The sequence below is a fragment of the Orcinus orca genome, chromosome 15 (assembly GCF_937001465.1).
Source record: "Orcinus orca chromosome 15, mOrcOrc1.1, whole genome shotgun sequence".
Taxonomy (NCBI): domain Eukaryota; kingdom Metazoa; phylum Chordata; class Mammalia; order Artiodactyla; family Delphinidae; genus Orcinus; species Orcinus orca.
The window spans coordinates 88,987,837-89,003,804 of record NC_064573.1 but is presented as its reverse complement, the minus strand read 5'-3'; the positions used below and the strand labels follow the sequence as shown (position 1 = coordinate 89,003,804).

Here is a 15,968-nt window from a genome sequence, read left to right as displayed (position 1 = left end):
ACCCCCGCCCCCCAGGCCACCTGCCCCGAGGGCCGACCCGCAGGGAGTGTCCTGCACCTCCTGCCCACGGAGATCCCAGCGCAGGGGCTGTCCCGGCCCCATTTTACAGAGGGAGACGGAGGTGCACGAGGGAGCCGGGCCAGGCAGGGCGCTGGGCTCCCAGCTCATTCTGTCGCCCTTCCTTCCTCTGGCAGGAGCTTCACTTGTGCTAGCGGCTGCTCCTTCGGGACCCACCCGGTGACCCCTGGCCTAAGCCCTCTGGGCCCTTGCCCTGGGGGAGACTTCCGGATGACACGCCTTGCCTGGTCTGTCGGGAGGAAGCTGCTGCGGGCCAACACTGCCCCCCTCCTCACCGCCCAGAGCCTCTGCTCCCCTCCGGGCTGCGGGTCTGCCCTTGGGCCGTGAGCTCCAGCCAGCCGGAGCCAGATGCCTGCTCACTTCAGACCCTCCTTTTGAAACTGCTACAAGGGAGGCCTCAGGTCACAGCCCCAGTGGCCAGGCGGAGGGCAGCACCACCCACGTGAGCAGCTTTGCCTGCACGGGGCAGCATCCCGGTCCCCAGGAGGAGTGGAAATTCAGGTCGCTGGGCTGTGGGCTGACCCCGCGGCTGCCACGCTGAGTGAAGAGCTGGCCACAGCCTCCCCTGCAGCTGCAGGACAGTGTGACCCAGGCTGGCAAAGAGGTGAGAGGTCTGGAGCCTCTGGGAAGTCTCCTTCCCTAGGGCAACACCTCCCTCTGCCTTGGGTCTGTTTGCTTAGGGACGCACGTACAGAGGAGGCCATTGCCACCACTCCTGCAACAAGGACAGGAACAGAAGACCGCTGGCTTCAGCCCACTTGCTGCTCACAGCTGCCCAGGGACGCTAGCCCCTTGTCCCCTCCTGTCTCTCGCACATCTCCACACGAGGCCCTCACAAAGTAAGCGCAGCCATCAGAATGGGAAGAGGCAGGCATGGGCCATGCAGACCTGGACGCGACCCCACGTGCACCACGAGTGCCCCAGCCCTTCTGGAGACGCCTGGAATCTTCTACGAGCCTCCTGCCACTGGAAAAGCATGAGCACTGCTACTCATCACCCCCCCGCCCTCCGCCACTAGGCACCTCTCTGGGCACCTCAAAGCCCAGAGTTCCCTGAACTCTGCTGAATCGTAACCTCCAAACCTGTGGCTGTGACCTTATTTGGAAGAACGGTCTTTGCAGCCGTAATCAAGCTAAGAATCTCAAGATGAGACCAGTCTGGAATCGGGCGGGCCCTAAATCCAGTGGCAGTGCCCTTGAGAGGGGCAGAAGAGGCAGAGGCCTCGCGAAGACGGAGGCAGAGCCGGGAAGGATGCAGCCAGAAGCCAGGGGCGCCCAGGTTTGCCGGCGACACCAGGAGCTGGAGAGGCAGGAGGCACCCCTCCCCCGGAGCCTCTGGAGGGAGCGCAGCCCCGCGCACACTGGACTCCAGATTTCTGATCTCCAGCACCACGAGCAGGTGAACGCCTGTTGTTTCAAGCTGCGCGGTTTGTGGTCATTTGTTGAAGCGGATACGCCCTGCGTTAATTCCGTGTGAAATGCCAGCTCAGCGTGCCTGGCTCCTCGGAGCCTCTGGTGGGCCGCCTTACCCAGGCTCCCCAGCAGGCGTCTGCTCGGCTGCGATGCTCTGACTCGAGGAAGGGGCTTCTTGAGTTCAAGGCACGTAGAGGCCATGCCCGGCTACCAGGCCAGCAGGACCACAGGGCTGCGGGTGCCCCAAGGCCTGTCCTGTGTGGTCACATCCTGAGGGAGCCCTCCAAGCAAAAGGGTCCCTTCTCTGCGCTGGGTCCAGTGAAACCCCCTTCCCGGCCACAGCCCACAGCCGACAGGCTGGGTCACGAAGGCCTATCCTGGCCTTGATGGGACCGTGGCCAGACATCCACCCTCCAGAACAGTGCCTGCCAGAAGAGCTTTGTGGGACAGTGAGATGCTGGGTACCTGCGCCATGCCACTCGGGGCTCACTGGCCAGGGCCTGGGTGTGCTGGCGGGGCCGCATCCCGAGCCGGGAGCTGCTGGCCACCCCGGAGCCCCTGAGCCCGGGGAAGTGCGTTCCTCACGGTCCCGAGCAGTGCAGGGACCCCGCTTTGGGAACCGCCGCTCCAGCACTGCCCAGCTCTGGCCGAGACACTGGCCCCGTTCTCAGCTTCCCTTGTTTCCTTGGGGTTTTCCCCGGGGGTTGGCGGGGGGGCGGGCTGCATCCCTCAGTAAATGACAGCACCCAACTCCTGCCTGAGGCTCTGCACCTGAAACCCAAGACAGCCTAACTTGGGGGCCGCCACGGACTTCAGGAATGTGTCCTGTCCCTTCCTAGAGGCCAGGAGCCCAGGGACACACGTACCTTTATCGGCTGCCGGGGCAAAGAGCTTCTCGGAGCCCACAGACGCCTGGAAGAAAGAGAGGAGGGTCAGAGGCCAGAGAGACCTACAGCGCTGGGGTGAACCTGGCCCTCACCCCCTGCCCCCGGCACCCAGGAAACAGGTCTGGGCAGGTTCTGCGCACACAAGGGCCGCCCAGCCTGGCAGAACACATCCTTCTGTGCCCACAGCCCCCATGGAGGAGGGTGACCACGCCCAGGCCCAGCTGCAAGTACTCGGACACAGGTCACTGGCCTGGGATCAGAGAACCCAGGACGCCCCACTCGGCAGGGATGCAGGGGCTCAGCGGGGCCCTGCTGGGTGGGGAGCTAGGACTTGGGGATCGGGGCTCCGCTGGGCCTGGCACTGGAGGTGGCAGGGTGGGGGCAGCAGAGCTGGGATGCCCCCGCCCCCCAGCCCCAGGCTGCAGGACATCACCTGCCACGCCCCAGACATGCTGCGTCCCAGGTCTGGGGACCCCGGCCACCACTGATGCACTGAGTATCCACGTGGAGTGGGGCCAGCCCACTTCAGGAGGGAACGTGGCAGTTTCTGATGGGCCCCTGGGCCGCTCGGCCTCTCCTCTCCTGGGGAGACGCCCCTGTGTGTGCAGGGCCTTGGGAAGGACAGGGAGGATGAGGGTGTGGCCCACCCGCTGGCTCGGGGCCGCAAGCCCGTAGGCTGTTCTGAGCAGACCTTTTCTTCCTAGCTGGTGTTGTTTTCAAACAGTTTCGCTGAGATATGATTCACATACCATGTAACACGCCCACTGGAGGCACACAGCTCTGAGCAACCATCACCTCAACCTGTTTTAGAACATTTTCAGCCCCAAAAAGAAACCACATGCCCTTCAGCTATCAGTCACCCCAATCCTCGCATCTCCCGCCGCCCCGGGCACCACTACTCTGCTTCCAGTGTCTCCCGATGCCCCCATCGTGGACGTCCTCGGGGAGAAAGCAGACAGTGGTTGCTGTTGGCGTGGGGTGACTGAGTACCAAAGGGCATGAGGCCTCCTCCCAGGACGTCCACTATCAAGAAAGACAGAAAACAGCCGGGGCTGGCGAGAAAAACGTGGGGAAACTGGAACCCTTGTGCGTTGCTGGTGGGAATGTTAAACGGTGCAGCCGCTGTGGAAAACGGTATGGAGGTTCCTCAAAAAATCAATCACAGAACTACCGTATGATGCGGCAATCCCACTCGTGAGCATATGTCCAGAGCACTGAAAGCAGAAGCTCCAACATGTATCTGTCCACCCACGATCACAGCAGCATTATTCACAAGAGCCAAAACGTGGAAGCAGGGACTTCCCTGGTGGTCTAGTGTCTAAGACTCTGTGCTCCCAATGCAGAGGGCCTGGGTTCGACCCCTGGTCAGGGAACTAGATTCCACATGCCAGCAACTAAGAGCCCGCCTGCTGCAACTAAAAAGATCCCACATGTGGCAACGAAGATCCCGAGTGCCGCCACTAAGACCCGGTGCGGGCCAAATAAATAAATACTTTAAAAACCCCAAAAACCAAAAAAAACAACAAACGTGGAAGCAACCCAAGTGTCCATAAACAGATGGCTGGATAAACAAAATGTGGTGTATACACACAATGAAATATTAGTCAGCCTTGAAAAGGGAGGAAACTTTGACTTGGCAGCAACGTGGATGACCTTGAGGACGTGATGCTCAGTGAAGCAAGCCAGTCGCAAAAGGACAGATCCCGTGTGCTTCCACGATATGAGGCCCCCAGAGCAGCAAGTCCACGGAGACAGGGAGCAGGCTGGCGGGTGCCGGGGGAGGGGCGGGGCATTAGTGTTTGACGGGGACAGAGTTTCAGTCTGGCAAGATGAAGCAATTCTGGAGCTGGATGGTTGCACAGCGATATGAATGTATTTAATGCCCCGAGCTGTACACCTAAAATGGTTAAGATGGTAATTTTGTTATGTGTATCTCACCATGATAAATAAAAACCTTAAAGAAAAAAGCGTGAAAGAGCTCTCTGGGGGTGATGAAAACATCCTCTGTCGGACTCTGGTGGGGGGTATGTAGTGGGATGTATTTGTCGAAACACCAAACTGTACACTCAGAACAGGCGCGTTTTGTTTGCACGTAAATTGTGGTGCAAGAAAGTCAATCATGAGACGGGGACTGAGGTGAGAACAGACTGACAGGTGAACAGAACAGAAACAGGAGTCCCAGACAGTGACGCACACAGGAGGCCCAGCACAGGCAGGGCCCGGGTCTGTGGGAAAGGGCAGGAGCTGCTCGGACTGAGGCTCCCCAGGCCCGTGTCACTCCAGGCCTGCTGACGGCAACGTGCAGAGCGAACCGTGAACAGACCGCTGCGCCCCTTACACTCGTGCTGGGCTGGGGCCTCCTGCCTAACCACGCCCCGAAACCCCGCACTGGGAAGAAAACAGGTGGCAAACGCAGCCCGAAAACACAGGCCCACGCTCCTCGGGCTGGACTCGGACCCGCACCAGAGGGGAGTCCCCAGCGGAGGATCCCCCGCCTGGGGGAGCGGGGAGCTGAGGACCGGCGGGCCCTCTGCAAGGAGGCTGTGGCTTTACCTCTTCCTAAGGGTGTTCCCGAGGCATCCTGCGTGGTGAGCAGCCTGGATCGTGGCCTTGCCCGAGGAGACCCCCGGGGGGTGGGCGGGGATGGGTTGGGTGAGGGGTCCACCTGAGCTGGGGGTCCGCGGGGTCAGGACGGCAGAGTCAGCAGCGCCGGCCCTCCTACCGCTCAGGGCCAGGATGGGGACACCTCACGCCGGCTCACTCTGCACTAGGCATGGCCCCAGCTCTGCTGGGAGCTATGGCCAGGGGCCCCCAGAGCCCTGTATCCTCCCGCAGAGGCCCATGAGTCACCGTTCCTCCCACCCAAAGAACCCCAGGCCTAACAGGACTGGACCCTCGCCATGACCCCAGGAGGGGGTCCTGTTGACACTCCCACTTGAGGCCACACAGCCCGAGTGACAGCTGCCTAATTACTAGCTGGTCTCGTTAACACTCTCACAAATTAATTCTCCACACAGCAGCCGAGAGTATCTTTAAAAACCAAACCAGAACAAGTCACCCTGGACTGAAAACACTCCAGTGCCTTCCCACTGCCCCAAACTACAGTGTGAGCTTCTCCCCCAGCCCCGAAAAGGGTGTGGCCGGCCGGCCTGTCTGGGCCCTTGACCCAGTGGCTTCGGCCAAGTCCCCACAGGCCTTCCCAGACCCCATCAGTCTGAGGGTGCCCCGCCCCCACTGGCGCACGTTTAAATCCTCTTCGCCTGCTGCCCTGCACCAGCGGGAGAAGGGCATGAGTGGGCAGGGCTGGCGCCGCCCAAATGAGATGGGCCAGAGCAGGGGCAGCCACTCTGCTCTCCGGAGGCCGCCCCCTCAAGGTCTCCATCACCTGAGGCACCGACAGCCCCTCCGGGCCTGGGGGTGGTGCTGACCGTGCAAGCAGCCCACCCCAGTGCCTTATCGGGCGCTATCAGCAGGTGCAATGAATGAGCTCAGCCTGCAAGCTGTCATTAGCTCCCAGGGCTGTGGTCGCTGGGCCACTGGGAGGGGGAGGGGCTACTCCACGGCAGGTCGGCGTGTGTGCCAGCCCTCACCTGATACAGCAGGGCACCCCGACCCACCAAGGCTGGGGTCGCAAAGGAACGTGGTAGAGGCGTCACTGTGAGAAAGTGCGTTTGCTCCTGCGGGGCAGGACTGCCCTCGGTCCGAGACTGGGGGTGGAGGGAAGAGCGGCAAGTCCAGTTAAGGCTGCAGGCGCCGCCGCTGCCCTGCCCGGGAGGCCCAGCTAGGCCAGTTCTGGTTCACTTCAAGGCCCCAGAGCCAGGAGGTGGCGCCCCAGACACTGGGAAAGTGAAAGGGGAGCACAGGAGGGAGTGGAGGGGGGCGAGGAGCGGCGACGGGGAGCGTCTTCCCTGGCCCTGCCAAGCCCTGGGATGCCACCCGGGCAAAGGAGGGAGGCAGATGGCAAGGCCACTGTCCCCTGTCCGTCCGGTCCTCACAGTCACACTGCCCAAGTTAAAGTTTGCTCAGGGAAGCTGAGGGATCCAAGTCCCCACAGGGGTCGTGGGCAGGGACCTGGCAGGCTTCCACCGCACGGCAAGGGCCGGGATACCGGGCCAGGCACAGCCAGGCCCACTGGAGAAGTCTCTCAACAAACACCCACAGGCACCTTTAGCTCCCAGGACCTCTGAGGCCGTGGCTCAGGTTCCAGCCCTTCCCAGCACAGGCACAAAGCCACCCCTGCTGGGACTTGGCCCAGGTCGAGGTCCCTCGGTTCTTTCCCTTCCAGGACAAGGGGTCCGGAGCCGGCCAGCTGACCCAAGGCGGGTGGGCAGCCCTAGCGCAACCACCAGATAGATCTGTGCTAATAACTTCCCGAGGATTATCCACTGGGACTTGACCCAGGCAGCGCCGGCACCCTCCAATCCTGGCACTGAGCCGGTGTGGGTGTGAAAGGAAAGGGTCACTTCAGGCCAAAGTGCAGGTTGGAGGTCCCCGGGCTGCAAGTTCAGGGTCCCCGTGGAAGAGGCCCGCTCCGTACGGAGAATGTCAGGATCAGCACTCTTTCCCCGGAGATACGCAATCCCGGCCGCGGGCGGAGGTCAAGGCGCGCTTTGTTTGCGAGGACCCAACCTACGGGGCAGCCTCGGCCCAGACACGCGGCACAGACTCCGCCGGCCGCGCCCCGCCCCAGACAAAGAGCTCCAACTCCGGGCAGGTGAGCGCGGCGGCGGCCGGGAACCCGGGCGGCCGAGCCCGCGCCAGGGCGCAGACAAAGGCGCGCGTCCCCCAGCGCCCTGCCCCGCCTCCGCCGCGGGCCCCCCAGCGCCCTGGCCGAGGCCCAGGACTCTCTGCGGGTCTGCCGCCACGTGCGCCCCAGGGGCGCAGGCGGAGGTACGTGGGGTCTCCGCGCGCCCGGCTCCCGTGAGAGACGGAGTGAGCAGAGCGCCGGGGGCCTCTCCCGCTCCCCGTTCCTATAGAAGGGGCGGCTGCTCTCTCAACCCCGGCCCCCGAAGTCCCGAGTTCCTCCCCGCAGCCACCAGCGCTCACTCACCGCGCGGGCGCCCCGGGTCCGGCGCGCTCTGCAGGCGACCGCCGCTAGTCCTCGTACCGGAGCCGGAGTCGAAGCTGGGCGGCATGGACGCGGGCCACCGCCAGCCTCGGCCCGTCGAGGTGGCCCCTCTCCCGTGGCGCCCTGCCTAGCCGGAACCCAGGCCGGGGGCGCGCGGGGCACGCATGTCCGCCGCGCCGACTCGGCGCGCTCCGGGCGGCTCTCGGTGCGCACTGGGCTCCCGGACGCCGTCGGGCGCGGGGCAGGGCCCACAGGCGGCGGGGACGGAGGCGGCAAGCTCACTGCTGACTGGCGCGCAGGCGGCGGCCAGGGAGCGCGGCGGGGCGGGGCGGGGCGGGGGCGGGGCGCGGGCAGGCCCGATTAATCCAGCCCCGAGACGCAGATCTGCCCGCACGGGGCCGCGGACTTGGGTTCGAGCGTTCGCCGTCCCATCCCCGTCACCAGGTCAGAGCGCGCGGTGCCAGCTGTACCGAACGCTGTATGGGCCGGCTCCTCCGACGCTCACAGCAACGAGTATGGATGGCTCCTACGCCCAGTTTACAGGGGGGAAAACTGAGTCACGGAGCGGCGAGGTCGAGGAGCTGGGACTTGAAGGAAGGACAACAGAGCCCCCACATCTGTCCGATGTAAGCTCCGCCCTCAGTTTCACCATCTGCGAAATGGGGATGCAAAGTGGGAGAAGGGGTCCAACTAGTTACTGTAATTGCGAGTACACGCCAACCCTGACCACTACTCCGGAGCCACCTGGCCGCTCCGTGGGCTCAAACCGAGTTCAGATCCAGGGGGAACAACCGCCCCTTGAGAAGGCCGAGTATCTGCCCCACATGGATCCAGGCCCACGGGGTGGCACCTAACATTCCAGAGCGCGCAGGTGCAACACCAGGACGCCAGCAGCACAACTCCCAATCATGAAACTTGCTGTAAAACAATCCACGGAGGGTAAGGGGGCCGAGGGGCTCCTGGAAGGAGTTTGAGAGCCCACCTCTAAGCTGCTGTGGGGCTAAGGCCACCAGGAGGTCAGCTCTGGCGAGGCATCCTGAGACCCACAGCTTAGAGCCCAGGTTCAGGGCCTGCAGACGCCTGCCCTAAGCTGGGTGATCAGAGGCGGGTCCATTCAGCGGGGAAGCGCGCAGCCATTCAAACGGGACCCTGGGACACAGCTCCAGAGCCTCGGGCACTGGGCCAGCGCTCCCTTTTCAAAAGGCGGCAAAACACAGGCAGACACATGCACTCACACAGCCCACAGTTAATCTCCAACCGTAAAAAAGAAACGGTGCCAGCCTCTAGGTGGGGCTTTTAAGTCCTTTTGTTCTGTTTGAATTATTTACCAATTACATATATTCCCCTTACCCCGCCCCCATAAACATCATACCACGAAACCCTGTTTCCTGCCATAAAAACAGCACATATGTGGCACCGTGCTGAATGGCTTCTAACCATGAAATCACTGGGCCCTCACGCCTATCCTTTGAGGACATACTATTGTCATCTCCGTTTTGTTGATGAGGAAACTGAGACAGAGAAGTGAGGTGACATGCTGGAGGCCACGGAGCTGGTATGTGGCAGGGCTGGGATTGGAAACCCGGCAGTCTGACCCTGGGGTCCGTGGGTTTAGCCAAGACGTGCTCTTCCTCTAGGAGAGCAGTAGAGACCGGTCCTGGGACGTGGGATTCTGGCGGGAGAACCCTGACTCCCAGGCTGGGGGGTGGCTGTACCTCAGGGGTGGGTGTCTGTGGGCCCATGTGCCCCCGTGCCCACTGCACCATGCCCCAGCAGGGTGTGAGCTCTTGCACTTGGCCCAGCTCCAAGGCCTCTGGCAGCGAAGGGGAAAGGTGTTCATGCAGTGGGGTGTCCTGATCTACCCCTCTGGGGTCAGCAGCAAAAGGGCCCTAAGCCCAGAAGTCTGTGAACCTTACACAGCAAAGTGGAATCAAGGTTGGTCAGTTGACCCGGAGATGGGGAGACGATGCCATGGGCACAGCTTAATCTCAGGGTCCTTACTAGTGGGAGGAGAGACGGGAAGACGCTGCCCTCTGGCTGTGAAGATGGAGGAAGGGGCCGGGAGCCCAGGCATGTGGGCGCCTCTACAAGCTCAGAAAGGCGGGGAAGGGATTCTCCCTGGAGCCGCAGAGGGGCCGGCCCAGCCCACAGCTTGACTCCCGCGGGGACACTCCTGTGGGACTTCTGGCCTCCAGACTGAGAGATAATAGTGTAGTACTTGGCTGCCGAGTTGGTGACAACCTGTCACCGCAGCCACACTCAGCTACACTCACAGCCAGGACCCCGACCAGGGGACGGAATGCAGAACAAGCCGCCCCATCGGCAGGCCTGAGTCAAGCTCACAGCCTAGTGGGAGAGAAGGGCCACACACAGGGAGACAGGTGATACGAGTGCAGATGGGGTGGACAGACAGTAAACGGCAATGTGAAAAGCAGTGACGGGCACTGATCTGATGGCAGCTGGGGGAGCCTTCCCATGAGGCCCGTCTGAGCTGAGACCTGAAACATGAGAAGGACCAGGCTACGCTGAGGGGAGCTCAGGGAAGAGTCTTCTGGGGCGGCCACAGCCAGTGCAAAGGCCTTGAGGCAGGAACAACCTGGCAGGGCCAGCCAGGGAGGTGGGGTGGGGCACAGGGCCTTGAGGGCCATGAGAGAGCTTGGGCATTTGTGTTGAGCAACAGGAAGAGATGTGTGTGGGATCTGAGGAGGAGACGGACGATGAGGTCTTTAAAGACCCCTCTGTAGGATCCGCCACAGGGCTGGGTGGGGCGCAGGGAGCTGGGCTAGGAGCTGCAGTGACAAGCAGGCATGGGGATGACAGGGGGTAGGTGGTGGGGCCCCTCCAGAGGTGGGGACAGGGGCTCTCCCACTGGAGATGTCAGCTGGCAGTGGTTACGGAGCTTGGAGCTCTGGGGGCGGTGACCCTGGTGCGCCAGCTCAGGCCACCTCCCCCAGTTGAGCAGCTGAATCCTCGGGGCCCCAAAGGTACACTGCATCATCATGTCTCCTCCGGATGAGCAGCCGGGCTGCACCCAGTCTCTCCCAGCTACCTGGAGACCCCACCCCTGGCAGTAAAAGTTTCCTGGAGCCCGTGGCGGTGGGGAGAGCGGGTGGCAACTGAGGGCTGGGCCAGCGCCGGGAACCAGCGGGAGCAGCTAGCAGCTTCTCCAGCCGCAGCCCGGCCTCGTCTCCCGGTCCAGACCAAGCCCCTGGGTCTGACCATCAGGTCATGGTCAAGGTCTCAGTGTGCCCCCCGGCTCCTCTCCCACCACAGCCTGACCTTGGAGGAGCCTGTCTTCCCGTAATGACGCGGCTTCACTTCAAACATCATTCTTAAGACCACCTTGGGCTCTCATGGTCCTTGAAAAGGCCGCAGTCCTTGCCAGGCTACCTCCGAGCCACGGCACCGCCCTCTGGTTTGGGAGTAAAGTCAGACTTTGGGCAGGACTGGCTTTAATTCTGTTTAGAAAGGAAAGTGGCTGTGATGTGAAAGATTTAATGAGGTTAGAAATCTAGAAGGAAACGGGGCGGGACTAGATTACCAGGAGGGACATCCCTGTGCGACTTCCAGGCCCAACAGAGGTAACCCACTCAGGGCCCGCGCGTGGTGGGCAGGGCCGACAACCAATCTTAGAACCACATCTGTCATCGTTACACAGAGCAAGGGGGAGGTGTCGTCACAGGGGCCATGGAGGGGCTCCACCCACAGCCGGGGGGCACTGGGAGTGCCCACCCCACGGCCAAGCAGCCACGTCAATCGCTGGGCTCCGCTGGGCTGGGCTAAGGCGCTGACAGCTGGCCCGCTCCCTCGTGGCTGCCTCTCTGGGGGGCAAGTGGATGCAGGGGCTGCAGACGAAGGCCTGTGGGCCGTGTGACAAGGACACCTGCCGGGACAGGGTCCCATGCGTGTGAGAAGGCCAGTGTGGCTGGGGGGGGTCACTGGGGGGGTGGGGGCCAGGCTTCCTGGGCTGGGCTCCCCAGCCTCGGTTCATCCTTGCCGAGCTGCGACTGTGGCCTCACACAGAGGGACCCCGTGGCTGTGGGCCGGAGCGCAGACCCTCTGGGCCAGGCTGGCGGGCTCAGCGGAGGGGAGGGCGTGGGAGGCGGGGCGGGGTCCAGAGGGTCCTCGCTAGCTGGGCATGTCCATCATTGGTGTCCAGTGTTGGGAACGAAGCAAAGGCCAGAAAAATCTACAAATGCTCACTAATGGGCCGACCAAGGGTGGACTCAGACCCCGCTCAACGCTGGCTCGCCCTCCTTACTGACCAGAAAATGCAAGTTCAGTGCACAACGGCAGAGGGGTAACTGCAGACTGTGCCGAAGATGTGAGGGTGCGTGCAATTGGGAAGACCCTCTGGAAAGCCTTGGAGGAGGGAGGATCTGATGGGCTGGGGAGAACGGCCGCGTGGATGCTGCGTGAGGCTGAGCGGGGCTTCTAGGGCGCAGGAGGCCCCGGGCCCTCTGCAGCCCTCAGCGCTGCGGCCACGACAACCCTCTGCGGTTTGTGCTGCCCGTGAGGCCGCTGCGAGCAGGCCAGGGCAGCCTGCTGCGGCGGCCCCCAAAGACATGCACACCCAGAACCTCAGGATGTGGCCGTGTTTGGAATTAGGGTCTTTGCAGCTGTGATTCAGGATCTTGGGGTGAGTGCACCCTGGACTGGGGGCCCAAGTCCTATGACTGCATCCTTCTGCACAGAGGAGACACAGACACGGGGGTGCGGGAGGGAGGCCACGTGACCACGGAGGCGGAGATGGGAGCGATTCCACGAGCTAGGGAAGCCTGAGGCCACCAGGGGCAGGAGGCCTCCTCCAGGGGAGCGCGGCCCTGCCCACACCTTGACGCCAGGCTCCCGGTCTCCGGGACGTAGGAGAACAACTTCCTGTGGTTTAGGCTGCCCAGTGTGTGGTACTGGGGTCCACTGAGTGTGCGGTGGGCACCCTGACCAGCCCACCCCTGAGGGGAGTGGGTTCTCAGCCGGTGTCTAATGCAGAAGGCATGAGCTCCAGGTATCAGGAGGGGCGTGCGGGCACTGAGTGCACCCGTGTATGTGCACACGCGAGTGCCCACTGAGTGCACGTGTGTGCGACACTCCGTGGGCGAACACGCGCACGTGTGCGGGTGTGAAGGCGTGCGTGTGCGCACGTGGGAGCACGTGCGTGCGTGACGCAGGGCAGGGACGTGCGGCGGCTGCCTGTCCCCAGCCGCGTCTGCGTCTGCACGAAGGCCACGGAGGCCTGGCTCTCTTCAGCCAGAGCAACGGCAAAGCCCTTCCCCTCGGGGCGGCGCCTCCGGTCCTGCTGGGGACCCGGGGGCACAGCGCCGTTGTGGCGCTGATCCAGCTCTGCGCCGTGGCAGGGCCGGGGCGTGCAGGGACGGGGTGGGGGGTCTCGGCCGCCCTCTAACCCCTGCCCCAGCCACCTGACTGGTCCTCAAGCTCTGACCATTTCTGAAAGCATCTGCTTGTTCTACGTGCTTGGCCTCTGCCTGTGCCCTGACCAATCCGTGGTTCCCCCAGGTAAGGACCACCCACCTCGCAAGCCTGCACCAGGCCCCTGGCGCCCCCGCCCAGTGAGGCCCCCTCCGAGGCTAGCAGGGCAGGTGTCGTCTGAAGGTGCTACGACCCCTCCAGGCACAGAGGGGTATGGACACCCCAGGGCCAGAGGACAACCTCCCTGTAAGCGCCCAGGCAGCCCGGTGCATCCCTGCGGGAGCCCGGGGAGACCTGGAGGTGGATGCGGGAGCTGCCCGGGGTCCTGCTCAGCTAGTTCTGGAAAGGCCAGGGCAGGGGAGGCAGCAGGGGCAGCTGGCCCCCACCGTGGAGGCTTCCTGCCTTCTCCTCCAGCCTGCCGGCTCCTCCTCGGCCTCAGCGTTCCCATTCAGCTGGAAGGTGCAGGTGCAAGTCCCGCCCGGCACTCAGGTCTGTGTGACCCCAGCAGGAAGTTAAACTCTCCGCACCCAGCTTTCTGCTGAGCACAGCGGGCACTCCCACCTTCGCTGCTGTGCCGGGCCTCACGCTACACGGCGCTCGTGGACGGGGCCCCTCGGGTCGGTGCCCACCCCCCGTTCTCTGTCCCTGGCGGCCATCACACCTGTCTCACCTATGCTGGGACACCCCTCAGGCTCCTCAGACCCAGCACCTCCCAGACTGAGACCCTCCCCTACCTCTATCCCGTGGCGTCCTGCGGCCCCCCACGTGCCCAGGGCCGTCCCAGGGGAGCAGTGGGTTCCCGAAGGCATCAGCGGGTTCTAGCGTCCCAGCCCACAGGCCCTAGTGGGCCTGGATGGACCCAACGTGATCACAAGGGGCCTCATAAGAGGGAGGCAGGAGAGTCAGAGAAGACGTGACCTCAGAAGCAGAGGTCAGAGTGACGAGGGGAGGGGGCTACGAGCCCAGGAACACGGCAGCCTCCAGAAGCCGGCCAGGCAAGCAACCACGTTCTCCCTGGAGCCTCTGGAAGGAAGCAGCCCTGCTGACGCCTTGGTTTTGGCTTAGGGAGACCCATTTTGGACTTCTGACCTCCTGAACTATAAACCTGAGCTGTTTTAGGCCACGCAGTCTATGGTAATTTGTTACAGCAGCTGTAGGACACGAGCGCCTCTCCCACCCCTGCATCCACAGCCCAGGCCTCCGCCCGCGCCTGCTGGGACTCTTGCATAGCCTGACGGTGCCTGACTCCCCCGAGGCCTCCGGTCCTGGCAGATCCTCACTCTGTACCTCGGGTTCCTCGCTGAGGTGGGGCTGCAGGACAGATGCCGCGTCAGAGGGTTATCTGGGGCGGAATGAGCTGACGCGTGCAGGGCCCAGGAGGCGCGGGCTACATTTCAGTCATCGGATCGTGGTCCTTGCTGGGACCTATGTGCCGCCCCCGTGCCTGCCTGGGACCCTCAGTGAGCAAACCGCCAAAGGCCCTTCCTCTTCCTCGGGCAGCCCCGTGGGAAGACACGCTCTGGTTGGAGCAGCCCTAGGTCACGGTGCACAGCCCGGAGCCCCTGTGAGGACACCCTGGTGAGGTCACCGGTGTAGGACCCCCTGCACCGGGGAGCACCAGCTCCCTACACCTCTGTCCCCCCAGCACCCGGCCTTGGAGGGGGGCCCGCGGCTGGGAGAGAGGAAGACGGGTGCACCTCCTACAGACTACGGGAAGGTGTTCTCGGGAGCGGGGCCGGGCCGGCACACGGAGGAAACCTCTGTGAGCAGGGACGCTCCGAGGGCAAGCAGGGGCGTCCTGCGGGAACTGGGGCGGCGGCGGTGGCGTGGGAGGCAAGTACCAGCGGGATGCAGAGGGGAGCTGCCCCGAGACGGGCTGCAGGGACGCACGCCGGGCGCTGCGCGGAGCTGCTGTCGGGCTGTCGTGCCCTTTCCTGGCTGCCACAGGGACCTGAGGGGTGGGTCCAGCGAGCCTCGTGTCAGAGGCGAGAAGGCGGGGGCTCAGAGGAGGCCCTCGTCAGGCATCAGGCGTCAGCGCCTGGACCAGCGTCCGTGCTCACTGCAGACTGAGGGCCCCGAGCAGCGAGGCGGACCCGGGGCCTGGGGGGTGGACGCCTGCCCGGCCATCTCAGCAGCAAGCGCCGACCCCCCAAGCCCCAGCCTCCCCCCCGGGCCACAGGCACCGCCACAACCCCCGTTCGCAACGCTTAACTAGAGAAGAGCGAGGCTCGGGGCTGCAGGGCTGCCCTCGGAGGACACCCGGCCCTCCGGCCAGCCACCTGACGGCCCCATCCCCGGCCCTGCCCGTTCCCGCAGCCCAGCGCGGGGAGCACGTCCTGGAGGGCTGGAGGGGCGAGCCTGGCGGGCAGGCCAGACAGACACCCCTCAAGAGAGGGCTGGGTGCTGGCCGGGCTGCTCAGGCAGACGGCAGCCGGCCCGGACCAGCAGGCTGCCTGACGAGCCCCACACAATTTTTCACCCCGTATTTTTCCAATAAAACAACAGTTAGACACCAACCGCAGCCATCTGGCCGCCCGGCTCCGGAGCCTCCTGGCAGCTCAGGCCGCCTTCCCCGCCAGCACTGAGCGCCCAGAGCAGGGCCGGGGTGGGGCGTGGGGAAGCATGTAGGGGTTCTGTGGCGAGGGGAGCGTCTCAGGGGGCGGGGGGCCTGCATCCCGGGCGTGGGCTGCCCCCGGGGCAGGGCCTGGTCCCGCAGAAGGGGAGGCGGCGGAGAGGTTTTCCATCTGTCTGTCTGTCCCTAAGTCTGAGCGTCACCCTCCGGGGCTGGGCTGGTTGGAGAGGCCTCACGGGTTTCCGGCTGTCCGTGTCTGGGAGGCACACTGTCCTCAGCATGTCCGCACCTCGAGCCAAGAGGCAGAGCCCGAGGCCGGTGGGCAAGGGGCGGGTGGGCCGGCAGGAGCCCGGGGCCGGGGAGGCAAGCAGGGCAGGAGGGGCAGCTGTAGGCCCTGGAGGTGCAGCTGCTCTCAGACCCTGACCTCAGATGCTGGCGGGCGCGGGGGCGCAAACCGGCCAGGAGACACGGAGCCCTGGTCTTCCCGCCGCCCTGCCCAGGAGGAGGCCTCCTTGGGGCTGCCT

The 15,968-nt window shown here is 64.0% G+C and overlaps 1 protein-coding gene across 15 annotated transcripts in view; it reads right to left on the bottom strand.

Annotated features, from left to right (window-relative positions):
• FBRSL1 (fibrosin like 1) overlaps positions 1-15,968 on the bottom strand; it is an 85,666-nt gene that overhangs the window by 11,954 nt on the left and 57,744 nt on the right. For all 15 annotated transcript variants that reach the window (XR_007471885.1, XR_007471886.1, XM_049698521.1 and 12 more), the window contains one exon: positions 2,357-2,402. Coding sequence is in view for 13 of the 15 variants with exons in the window: in XM_049698521.1 (XP_049554478.1) it covers positions 2,357-2,402 (46 nt within the window). In the remaining 2 variants the exon portion in view is untranslated. The remainder of the gene's footprint in view (positions 1-2,356; positions 2,403-15,968) is intronic.